Here is a 12,993-nt window from a genome sequence, read left to right on the forward strand (position 1 = left end):
ATGTACTTGAAAATAATGTGTAGTCTGCTGGAATGTTCTATAAATGCCAATCACGTAAAGTTGATTGATAGTCTTATTCAAGTGTACTATGTCCTTGCTGCTTTTCTGCCTCTCAATTATTGAAATCCCATATTATAGTTGTGGATTTATTTACAGTTCTATCAGTTTTTACACCATGTATTTTCAAGCTGTGTTATTGGGGGCTTAGACATTTAGTATGTTTATGTCTTCTTGATTAAGTGACCCATTGATATTATGAAATGACCTTCCTTATCCCTGGTGACATTCTTTGCTGTGAGATGTACTTCTTTCTGATATTAATATAGCTATTCCACTTTTCTTTTGAGTAGTGTTAGCATGGTGTATCTTTTTTCACTCTTTAACTTATTTGTGTCTTTATATTTAAAGCTTATATGCAGCATAGAGTTTGAGCCTACTTCTTATCCAATCTGTCAATCTCTGCCTTTTACTTGGAGTGTTCAGACCATTTCCATTAATGTTGTTGTTGATATAGTTTTAAGTCTCTCACCTTGTTATTTGTTTTCCATTTTTCCAACTGTTTTCTTTTACTTTTTTACTTTTCCTTTCTTTTAAAAAATTGGTTGAGTATTTTTTATGATTCTGTTTTTCTCCCTTTTCAGCGTATTAGCTATAATTCTTTATTTTGTTATGGTAGTGACTGCATTAGGGATTATAGTCTGCATTTTTATCACAGTTACCTATATACAATATTGTGCTTCTTCAAGTATAGAATAAAAACCTTACAATTATATACTTCTATGTCTTCACTCTTGGGATTTATATTATTATTATTTTACTTATGCATATATTATAAACAAAAAGTACAAAAATATAGCATGTTATAAACAAAAATTTTTATTTTTGTTTAGTCATTTATCTTTTAGAAGATTCAAATAATAAGAAAATATACCTTAACTACCATTGCAGTTACCATTTCTGGTACTTTTCTTTAGGGTAGATCAAGAGTTGGCTGTCTTTTTCCATAAAGGGTCAAATGGTAAATATTTTAGGCTTTTAGGCCATAAATAAAACTTTATATACAAAAACAGGTGGAAGGCTCCAAATTTTGCCAAACTCTGGTGTAGTTTCATATTTCCATCTGGTTTTGTTTTCCTTCTGCCTAAAGGACTTCTTTTAATGTGTGTGTGCTGTCATGAGCACGCAAGTCTGCTGGTGATGGGTTCTTATAGCTCTTGTATGTTCGAAGACATTTTTATCTCTCCATTGTTTTTAAAAGATATTTTTAAAAGCTGACTAGAGAAGCTACATTGATAGGTTTTTTTTCTCTTTCAGTACTTTAAGGCTATTACTCTACTATCTTTTTTCTTGCATTTTGTTTTTGACAAGAAATCTGTTATCCTTGTCTTTTTTTTTTCCCCCTGGCTGCTTTTAGGATTTTATCACTGGTTTTGAGCACTTGGGTTATGATGTGCCTTTGCATAGTTTTCTTCATGTTTCTTTTGCTTGGAGTTTGCCTTTTGAATCTCTATGTTTATAGTTTTCATCAATTTGGAAAATTTTCTGCCGTTAATTAGTCAAATATTTTTTTTGACCCTCTCCCTTCCTTTGGAGACTCCAATTCCACATACATTAGATTACTTGAAGTTTTTCCAGAACTCATAATGCACTTTTAGTTTTTGGATTCTGAAAATTTTCTTTCATGTGCAATAGACTTGGGATTTCTCTCTTTGTAATCCAGACTTCAGTCTTAAATTCAAAAGCCAGTGAATTGGAAATTTGTGTGAAAGATTTTCTCTTTCTGTCTTCAGATGAAAAGTATTACTTTAAAGGTTACCTAGGCAGATAAGTAGATGCTATTTTAAAAGTATTTTCATGGCTGGAGAACTTTTAGAAGACAAAAATGCCAGAGGCTGTCTGGACATCAGTATGAGAGTTTTGTACTGGAGAATCATTAATTTGTTGTCTTTCTACAATTTAGGCAGTCACTGAGGAGAGTATTGCCTCTTTGCAGAAGAGAGTAGTAGAACTAGAGAATGAAAAGGGAGACTTGCTCTTTAAGTCTATAGAGCTGGAGCAGCTGAAAGCTGAGAATGGTACGTATAAATGAAAACCATAATTCTCTGACTTCTTAACCCACAAGTACCTCTACTTTTATCACTATATATGTATAACATATAGATTCTCTGATAATAAAGATCTTAGACAACATGGTTGGTGATTATTGAAGTTAGGATTAATACACATTAAACAATTTAAGCACAATACCAGTGTTTACATAAGTATAACATTTTGCAGTATGGGCTATAGATGCTGCAGGAGATCTATATTATATTCATTTTGGAGTGGCCAAGGAATCTTCTCAGAAGTATGGCTTGAATAGGACCTTAATAAGACAATGAATTTTTAAATAGTCAAAATAAAGAGAGAAAAGACTTTCCCAGTAATAAATTTGTGGGGTGAGATAACAGAGATCAGTATAAATAAAGGTTCAGAGGTAGAAACCATTTTGGTTTTTGCTCATACTATATACTGCTTAGAACCTTATCCCTTTTCTTTAGCTTGGCTAATTCTTACTCATGTTTCAGGCCTCAACTAGGGCATTATCTTTTTCAGGAAGTCGATCCTAATTTCCCAAAGTTGGGTTAAATTCATTTTTGTGCTTCCAAATTGCATTCTTTTAACATTGTATTAAGATCATCTATTTATAATTTTATGTCTTATACTATAAGCTCTTTAGAGATAAAGTATAAGGTTTTCAAGGGCAGGGGCCATTTTTTTTTCATCTTTTGCTTTACCAGGAACTAGAATAGTACCTGGCAAATGAGTGGCTGCTGAATAAAGTTTTGTTTGATTGAACTAAATTTAGCACTTTATTCTATTGGACTGTGTGTGAGCAGTTAGAATGAAGATAATACCTCCTTCCATTTGTCACCTGCTTCATAAGGACCTTATGGTTTTAATAACTTGTAGTTAATAATGTTTTACTTATCTATTTTATCCTGGAGTAACTGACTACCATGCTTTATCTATAAGAATGAGAATGAATACCAAATAAAGTTTGTACCATTTCCTAAAATCTATAGCCAATATTTCCAACTCAACCATCTTACAGTTCCACTTAGCTATAAACTAGGGATCGCATACCTTTATTAGACTAGTCCCACCATTGCTGATAAAGAAAGAACGCCACAAATTCAGTTCATTATTCAACCCACTGAAAATACTTCTTTGTGATCTTATCCGTGATGCTTATTTTGTAGTTTTGCAAGGAGTCCCTGTCACTTTCATGTAGCTCACTGTGGTTTAGAGGTTATGTGAGTTCCATTCTCTTTGTTCTTTCCTGCATGGGTCACTGGACTTGTTTTCTGTATTAGTTTTTGTGTCTGGTCTCATAGGTTACCTTTGCTTTATGAGTCATGTTCTATTAAACTCACCTTTTGTGCTTCCATTTCTGCCACTGTGCTCCTTCCTCAAATAATCTTGTGAAATGTCTGAACATATTATATACAGTCTTGAATTCATTTGTTTCATAAATGTTCATTCATTCATTCAGCAAATATCTATGGTGCCTTTCCTATGTACCAGGCACTAATTTAGTTGCTAAGGATACTGCTCTGAACATATTAGAGGACAAGACAGGCTATAAACATGTATATACATAAGAAAATTTCAGGGAGTGATAAGTATTAGGATAAAAATAGAACAGGCTACTGCACATGTGCCTGGGGGAAGAAGAAAGTAGCGTCAGAGTGGTTAGGGTGGGCCTGTCTGAGCACTTGATACCTGAATGATGAAAAGGGGACAGCCATGCAAAAAGAGGCTGAGCAAATCAAATCCCAAGCAGAGAAGAGCAGTGCAAACACCCTGAGGTATGAATAAATTTGATATGTTTGCAGACAGAAAGAAGGCCAGTGTTCTTGGGATTAGAGTGAGCAAAAAAGGGGTAGTACAAGCAGAGGAGTTTGTAGAATAAGTGGGGTCAAATCACGTTAAGACATTTGGATGTAGTGTAAAAAATATGCTTCTTTTGTTTGTTTCTTTAGTATATTTGTCTTAATTTCTCAGAAAGAGTATAAGTTTCTTGGGAGCTTATTAATACTCAATATATTTATCCTCCAAGGTACTACTACCCTTTTTAAATACACACTTTGTAAACATGGGTGGAACTCAGAAGACTGAATTCTGATCCCAGCTCTATGAACCAGCTGTAGGTCATGTCATTTCTTTGTTTCCTCATATGGTCATTGAGGAGATTGGATAGCTCCCTTCTAGTGCTAAAATTTGACATTCTTATGAAAATATGTGAAAGAGTGTTGAAGACATTGTAAGTGCTATATTAATACATTATGTATAATATGAATACAGAGGGTTATAGATAAGTTAAATTTATTGCCCTAGAACTCCCAAATTATGCCACAGAAATAGCTGCTTTTTGTCATATGCTCTGGCATTTTTTTCCCTTTAAAGCCTTCCACAATTTATTATACTTCACTCAGGTTAATAATTAACACCTAGTACCATTCTCCATTCTATCTTATATCTCATCTTCTCATCTTCTTTTGCAACTTCTTTAATAAAATAAACGTTTTATCTCCCCCAAACTATTGTATCTGTTCTTTCCTCTTGGTTATTTCATGCATCTCAAATAGCCACATACACAATCATACCTCGGTTTTTTTCAAACACTCTACATTTATCTTCTAAGGATATTTATTTTGTGACTTTCAGAAAAACTGTCCTCTCAGATTACTCTCCTAGAGGCTCAGAAGAGAACTGGAGAGACAGATAGAGAAGTCAGTGAGGTAAGTGATGCATTCTTTGTTTTTTTTATTATTATTTATTTTATTTATTTATTTTGGCTGTGTGTGGACTTTCTCTAGTTGCGGTGAGTGGGGGCTACTCTTCGTTGTGGTGCGCGGGCTTCTCATTGGGGTGGCTTGTCTTGTTGTGGAGCACAGGCTCTAGGTGCCCGGGCATAGTAGTTTTGGCTCGTGGGCTCTAGGGCGCAGGCTCAGTAGTTGTGGCTTGCGGGCTCTGGGGTGCAGGCTCAGTAGCTGTGGCGCACCAGCTTAGTTGCTTCGTGGCATGTGGAATCTTCCCAGACCAGGGCTCGAATCCATGTCTCCTGCATTGGCAGGCGTATTCTTAACCACTGTGCCATCAGGGAAGACCGATGCATTCTTAAAATAATCAGAATATGAGCTCAATCAAAGGGAGGTAATTTCAAACCTAAGCTTTTCTGCAATTTTCTAATGTTAATAGAGAATTACATTACCTGGAAAGTGAGATTTAAGAGTCGTAATGGTTATTATTTATCTTTTACTCTCACTTGTTTCTAAATATTTGGAATTTTTTTGTTTGTTCAGAACCAACGCAAGTACAGTAGCACTTGCTTGGGATTTGATAACCCATTTTTCATGCTAGGTTATCATTTTTTTCAGCTTCTTTGCCCATCTCAGAAAAGTTTCTCAGTGAAGAGATTAGATAAAGTCTCTAGTCTCTCCCCAAATCCCCTTCCCCAGTTGGCACAGTTTCACTTAGGATTATATTGAAAAGGGTATCATCAGAGAACGGTGCTTTTTATAACCTAAAAATTACTGTAAGAAATGTATGGTTGCTCAATATTCTGATTTAAGATTACTGTTAGCTGTACTGTGTTTAATTGTCCTTACAATCAAGAAGTCAGTGATAGACTCATAAATGGCTTTGGGGAATAATGTAACTTCCTTTTTAAAAAAAAATAATTTATTTATTTATTTTTGGCTGTGTTGGGTCTTCGTTGCTGCGTGTGGGCTTTCTCTAGTTGTGGCGAGCAGGGGCTACTCTTCGTTGCGATGCATGGGCTTCTCATTGTGGTGGCTTCTCTTGTTGTGGAGCACGGGTTCTAGGCGCACAAGCTTCAGTAGTTGCAGCACGCGGGCTCAGTATTTGTGACTCGTGGGCTCTAGAGCGCAGGCTCAGTAGTTGTGGCTCACAGGCTTAGTTTTTCTGTGGCATATGGGATCTTCCCAGAACAGGGATTGAACCCATGTCCCCAAACTCATTTAATAAAATACTAAATTTGCCATGAGATTCACTGGTTTTGTTTCCCAAGAAAACAATTATAGAATAATTTATGTGGATTGAGCAGTCTAACACAGTAATCCTTGTAACAGTAACTTGGTTAATATTTTGTAAAACAGATCCATAATGTCTTCCCAATCCCCAACAGAACTCCTTTTTGATTATTTTATCCTGGTAATTTATCTCAGTCAACTTGTTTGGTATTTGTCTGTTAATGGCTGTCTTATCTAATACTTCCCATTTCAATACATAGTTTAGGAAAAGGAAACCCTAACTTCCTCCTTGGCATGGGATAAAACAAAAATTTAATTCATCTCCTGCTTCCCTTTTTATTTTTAAGCAGTTCTTAGGAGAGATAAGTAGTTTTAATCTGAAGAAAAAGTTTCCCAAGTGAGGAATATTTAGAAAATGAGTCTCAGGTTTCCTTAGGTCTTATGAATATGACATGACCTCAGTGCAGGATTGACAGGATGCCCTCAGAGGTCCAAGTTGGGAAAACTGATTTTAAAAGTATTTAGCAGTGTTATGTTAGGAAGGTTTGGATGGAAAAGTTTTAGGTTTTGGAAAATGCACAAAATGCCAGTTTTTACTTAGGTTCCTTTCTCCCTTCCTTCTTTCCTTCCTTCCTTCCTTCCTTCCCCCCTCCCTCCCTTTCTTTCTTTCTAATAAATTTATTTATTTATTTATAGTGGAGATGTATTTATTTTGGCTGCACTGGGTCTTCGTTGCAGCATGCAGGCTTCTCTAGTTGCAGTGCACGGGCTTTAGAGCACGCAGGCTCGGTAGTTGTGGCATGAGGGCTTAGTTGCAGTATGTGGAATCTTAGTTCCCAGACCAGGGATTGAACCTGGGCCCCTGGCATTGGGAGTTTGGAGTCTTAACCACTGGACCACCAGGGAAGTCCCTACTTCGGCTCTTTTCTATAAAACATTTGATTGAGGCTTTTTCTTTCTTTTTTTAAAAACAGATGAGCATGGTTGATATTGCCAGGCTCAATAAGAGCAGCTCTTCTGCTGAGGAAGGTGGACAAGATGTCCTGGAGAACACATTTTCTCAGAAGCATAAAGAACTATCCATTTTATTGTTGGAAATGAAAGAAGCCCAAGAAGAGATTGCATTCCTTAAGTTGCAGCTTCAAGGCAAAAGGGCAGAGGGTGACCCTGAGGTCCCTGACCAAAAAGAAATGAAACAGACAGAGAGTGAAGGAATACCTCCAGTTAAAATGACAGTATTGCTTGAAGATACAGGGCAACATTTTCCCCCCATGCCAAATGAAGAGAGCGGTCTTCCAACAACTGAGAAAGAAGAACAGATGAGCACTAAATACCAACACAGAACATCTGAGGAAATATCTTTAAATGACACTGGAATGGAATTAAAATCAGCAAAGCAGGATGATGATGATAAATCCCCTTCTGTGGTATCAGGTATTTGTCATTGTCACCAGAATGAATTGGAAAGGCTAAAAGGTCAAATTTTGGAGCTTGAGCGAAACCTTCATAAAGCAGAAGAGACCTATGAGAAAAATTTAGATGAGAAGGCTAAGGAAATAGGCAGCCTAACCCAGCTGATTGAAGAGTTTAAGAAAAATGCTGAAAACACCAATAGTGCATTCACTGCTTTGTCTGAAGAAAGAGACCAGCTTCTTTCTCAGGTGAAGGAACTTAGTGTGGTAACAGAACTGAGGGCTCAGATACAGCAACTGGAAGTGAACCTTGCAGAAGCAGAAAGGCAAAGAAGACTTGACTATGAAAGCCAGACTGCTCATCACAACTTGCTCACTGAACAGATCCACAGTCTCAGCATAGAAGCCAAAACTAAAGATGTAAAGATTGAAGTTTTACAGAACGAACTTGATGATGTGCAGGTTCAGTTTTCCGAGCAGAGTACAGTGATCAAAAGCCTGCAGAGCCAGCTGCAGAAGAAGGAAAGTGAAGTGCTCGAGGGGGCAGACCGTGAGAGGGATATCTCAGATAAGGTGGAAGAACTTTCACAGGCTCTTTCACAGAAGGAACTTGAAATAGCAAAAATGGACCAACTCTTACTAGAGAAAAAGAAAGATGTGGAAATTCTCCAACAAACCATCGAGGAGAAGGATCAGCAAGTGACAGAAATCAGCTTTAGTATGATGGAGAAAATGGTTCAGCTTAATGAAGAGAAGTTTTCTCTTGGGGTTGAAATTAAGACTCTTAAAGAACAGCTGAATTTATTATCCAGAGCTGAAGAGGCCAAAAAAGAGCAGGTGGAAGAAGATAAAGAAACTGTTTCTGGCATTAAACAGAATTATGATGAGCTGAACCCAGTAGGGCTAATAAGTAAAGAAGAACTTCAATATGAATTAGACCTTGTAAAGAAAGAAAGTGAGCAGAGGAAAAGAAAGCTCCAGGCTGCTCTTATTAACAGAAAGGAACTTCTACAGAGAGTCAGTAGATTAGAAGAGGAATTGGCCAAAGTGAAAGATGAACCCAGGAAAGACACCCCACTCAGTGAGAGTGAGAGGAGGGAAATGGAGGAAGATAAAGAAAGCAAAGAAAGCTTAGAAAAATGTATGACTTCTAAGTGCCAAGAAATAGAAATGGTAATATCTTTAAAACAGGTAATATCTGAGAAGGAAGTGGAACTAGAGCACATAAGGAAGGATTTGGAAGAAAAGGCAGCAGCTGAAGAACAGTTACAGGCTGTGGTCAAACAGATGAATCAGAATTTGCAAGAGAAGACAAACCAAATAGATCTGCTCCAAGCAGAAATCATTGAAAACCAAACAGTTATCCAAAAGTTAACCACAGGTAACAAGGATGCAGGTGATGGAGAGTCAGCAGCACCTGTAAAAGAAGCAGCAGCCATCAGTCCACTTGTTGCAGGTAGTGGAGAACACTGGAAACCAGAACTGGAAGAGAAAATAGTGGACCTTGAAAAAGAAAAGGAGCAACTTCAAAAGAAACTACAGGAAGTATTAACCTCTCGCAAGATGATTCTAAAAAAGGCACAGGAGAAAGAAAGACATCTTCGGGAGGAGCTCAAGCAACAGAAAGATGACTATAATCGCTTGCAAGAACAGTTTGATGAGCAAAGCAAGGAAAGTGAGAACATTGGGGACCAACTAAGGCAACTACAGATTCAAGTAAAGGAATCTTCGGACAGAAAACTCCCAGGCAGTGGCCAGCAGGTTCCAGGTTCTCCCCCTCAAGGTTTAGAAGAACCTTTATTCAAAGCCACAGAGCAGCAACCTGCTCAACCTGCTTCAGAGTCTGACTTGTGCCCAGACTGGCCTTCTCATCCTGGAGATACAAATGGTCTGCAGGGCAATACTGCTATTGCCCAGATTAAGACACAGCTGAAAGAAATAGAGGCTGAGAAAGAAGAGTTAGAGTTGAAGGTTAGCTCTACAATAAGTGAGCTGACTAAAAAATCAGAAGAGGTATTTCAGTTACAAGAGCAGATAAATAAACAGAATTTAGAAATCCAAAGTCTGAAGGCAGCATCCCATGAAGCTGAAGCCCACGCAGAAAGCCTGAGGCAACAACTGGAAAGCAGTCAACTAGAAATCACTGGATTAGAACATTTAAGAGAATTACAGCCTGAACTAGATGAACTGCAAAAACTCATAAGCAAAAAAGAAGAAGAAGTTAGATACCTTTCTGGACAGCTTAGTGAGAAGGAAACAGCCCTTACTAAAGTACAGACAGAGATAACAGAACAAGAGGATTTAGTGAAGGCTCTGCATACAGAGCTGGAAATGCAAGCCAAAGAACATGATGAGAAGATAAAGCAGTTACAGGTGGAGCTTTGTGAAATGAAGCAGAAACCAGAAGAGATTGGAGAAGAAAGTAAAGCAAAGCAACAAATACAGAGGAAACTGCAAGCTGCCCTTATTTCCCGAAAAGAAGTACTAAAAGAAAACAAACGTCTCCAAGAGGAGTTGTCTTTGGCCAGAGATACCACTGAACATCTCACCAAGTCTCTGGCAGATGTGGAAAACCAAGTTTCTGCTCAAAATAAAGAGAAAGATATATTCTTAGGCAAGTTAGCTCTTTTTCAGGAGGAAAGAGACAAACTCATTGCAGAAATGGACAGATCTTTAATGGAAAATCAAAGTCTCAATGGTTCTTGTGAAAGTCTGAAATTAGCTCTGGAGGGTCTTACTGAAGACAAGGAAAACTTAGTGAAAGAAATTGAATCTTTGAAATGTTCTAAGACTGCAGAGAGCACTGAGTGGCAAGAGAAACACAAAGAGTTACAAAAGGAATATGAAATTCTTCTGCAGTCCTATGAGAATGTTAGTAATGAGGCAGAAAGGATTCAGCATGTGGTAGAAACTGTGAGGCAAGAGAAGCAAGAACTATACGGCAAGTTAAGAAGCACAGAAGGAAACAAGAAAGAAACAGAAAAGCAGTTGCAAGAAGCTAAACAGGAAATGGAGGAGATGAAAGAAAAGATGAGAAAGTTTGCTAAATCTAAACAGCAGAAAATCCTAGAGTTGGAAGAAGAGAATGAGAGGCTTAGAGCAGAGGTACACCCTGCAGGAGGTACATCTAAAAATAGTATGGAAGCACTTCTTTCTTCCAATTCTGACATGAAGGAAGAACTAGAAAGGGTCCAAACAGAGTATAAAACCCTTTCTAAGGAGTTTGAGGCTTTAATGATGGAGAAGGACTCTTTAAGTGAAGAGGTTCAGGATTTAAAGCATCAGATAGAAGGTAATGTATCCAAACAAGCTAGCCTGGAGGCCACTGAGAAATATGATAACCAGATGTTTGTTACTGAAGAGGCAACCCAGTCTGCTCCAGGTGAGGCCCATGAGCAAAACTCTCCAAGTATGAACCCAAGGTCTGAAAATTCAGAATCCATTCATTCAGAGAGCAGTGCCAAGCCTGATATAAGTGAGAATGTCAGCTTACATGATGAAATTAATAATTACCTACAGCAGATGGATCAGCTCAAAGAAAGAATCACTGAATTAGAGGAGGACAAGCAGAAAGACAAGGAATTTAGCCAGACTTTAGAAAATGAGAGAGCTGCTTTATTGAGTCAAATATCAGCAAAGGATGGTGAACTAAGAATTCTTCGGGAAGAAGTAACCAAAATAAACTCGTTAAATCAGCAAATCCAAGAAGAACTTGCCAGAGTTACCAAGCTAAAGGAGACAGCAGAGGAAGAGAAAGATGATTTGGAAGAGAGGCTTATGAATCAATTAGCAGAACTTAATGGAAGCATTGGGAATTATTATCAGGATGTTACAGATGCCCAAATCAAAAATGAGCTACTAGAATCTGAAATGCAGAACCTTAAAAAGTGTGTGAGTGAATTGGAAGAAGAAAAGCAGCAGTTAGTCAAGGAGAAAACTAAGGTGGAATCAGAAATACGAAAGGAATATATGGAGAAAATACAAGGTGCTCAGAAAGGGCCTGGCAATAAAAGTCATGCAAAGGAACTTCAGGAGCTGTTAAAAGAAAAACAGCAAGAAGTAAAGCAGCTGCAGAAGGATTGCATTAGGTACCAAGAGAAAATCTGTGCTCTGGAGAGAACTGTTAAGGCCTTAGAATTTGTTCAGACTGAGTCCCAAAAAGATTTGGAAATAACCAAAGAAAATCTGGCTCAAGCCAATGAACATCGCAAGAAGGCAGAAACAGAATTAGCTAGCTTCAAAGTACTGCTAGATGACACTCAAAGTGAAGCAGCAAGGGTCCTAGCAGACAATTTCAAGTTGAAAAAGGAGCTTCAGTCAAATAAAGAATCAGTTAAAAGCCAAATGAAACAAAAGGATGAAGATCTTGAGCGAAGACTGGAGCAGGTAGAGGAGAAACACCTGAAAGAGAAGAAGAATATGCAAGAGAAACTGGATGCTTTGCAAAGAGAAAAAGTCCACTTAGAAGAGACATTTGGAGAGATTCAGGTTACTTTGAACAAGAAAGACAAGGAAGTTAAGCAACTTCAGGAAAACTTGGATAGTACTGTGGCCCAGCTTGCAGCTTTCACTAAGAGCATGTCTTCCCTCCAGGATGATCGGGACAGGGTGATAGATGAAGCCAAGAAATGGGAGAGGAAGTTCAGTGTTGCTATTCAAACCAAAGAAGAAGAAATTAAACTTAAAGAAGAGAATTTCAGTGTTCTAAAGGATCAGCTTAGGCAGATGTCCATCCACATGGAGGAACTGAAGATCAACATTTCCAGGTAAATGAATAATGACTTGTTTTGCTCTTCCAAAGGTAATTGAAGGCAAAGGAAGTCTCTATTTAAACTATTTCTATTCCCTTTAATATTATGGGACTGATTTTGGTTTAAATTCTCCCCAAAGATGTATTCCCTCTCACTTCTGTCTCTCTCGCTCTCTTGCAAATGACTTGCAAATGACTTTCTGCTACAACTTGTATTAATATGAAAAATTTACATCTGCTTCTCTACCCATCTTTCTATTGAGAGATCTCTTAGATTTCTTCCTTTCTTCTCATTTCCATTATCCTTTTCTGAATTTTTACCATAGTACATATTATTGTACTCTCAAATTACTGCCTTAGCCTCTGAAACAATCTCCTCTTTTTTCTTCCTCATATTCCACATCAATTCATACTGCATATGCCTGCTAGAGTTACTTTCTTCAAACTCCAATTTTATATCACTTTTCAAGCTCAGGAAATAACAGTGTCCCCCACACTTTGTACTCTCATTTTTAGTAGGATCCTTCTGCTCTGAGACAGGTCTCCTCATTGCCTCTCATACCAAGATTATTCCGTTAAGGGGCCAGACAACAGCTTGTCTAGAGCAAAGAACAAAATTGGGGGCACTCTTTAGAGTGTCACTAAATTAGCAACATACTTTGGAGTTTATTTTTATACGAATTCTTAGGTGCAATATACCTTTAATACAGAACATTCAGTAGAGCTAATACCTCTTTATTAAAAAGATGAACACCTTCAATTACGAATATTTATTCACTTGTAGATCTGAGTA

General features: G+C 37.6%; 1 protein-coding gene across 15 annotated transcripts in view; it reads left to right on the top strand.

Moving 5' to 3' along the window:
• Nucleotides 1–12,993, top strand: part of GOLGB1 (golgin B1) — a 94,581-nt gene that overhangs the window by 56,102 nt on the left and 25,486 nt on the right. For all 15 annotated transcript variants that reach the window (XR_014294357.1, XM_082624760.1, XM_082624753.1 and 12 more), the window contains 3 exons: nt 1,961–2,075; nt 4,711–4,784; nt 7,013–12,216. Coding sequence is in view for 14 of the 15 variants with exons in the window: in XM_082624760.1 (XP_082480886.1) it covers nt 1,961–2,075; nt 4,711–4,784; nt 7,013–12,216 (5,393 nt within the window). In the remaining variant the exon portion in view is untranslated. The remainder of the gene's footprint in view (nt 1–1,960; nt 2,076–4,710; nt 4,785–7,012; nt 12,217–12,993) is intronic.

This window comes from Mesoplodon mirus (assembly GCF_964341445.2).
Source record: "Mesoplodon mirus genome assembly, chromosome: 6".
Taxonomy (NCBI): domain Eukaryota; kingdom Metazoa; phylum Chordata; class Mammalia; order Artiodactyla; family Ziphiidae; genus Mesoplodon; species Mesoplodon mirus.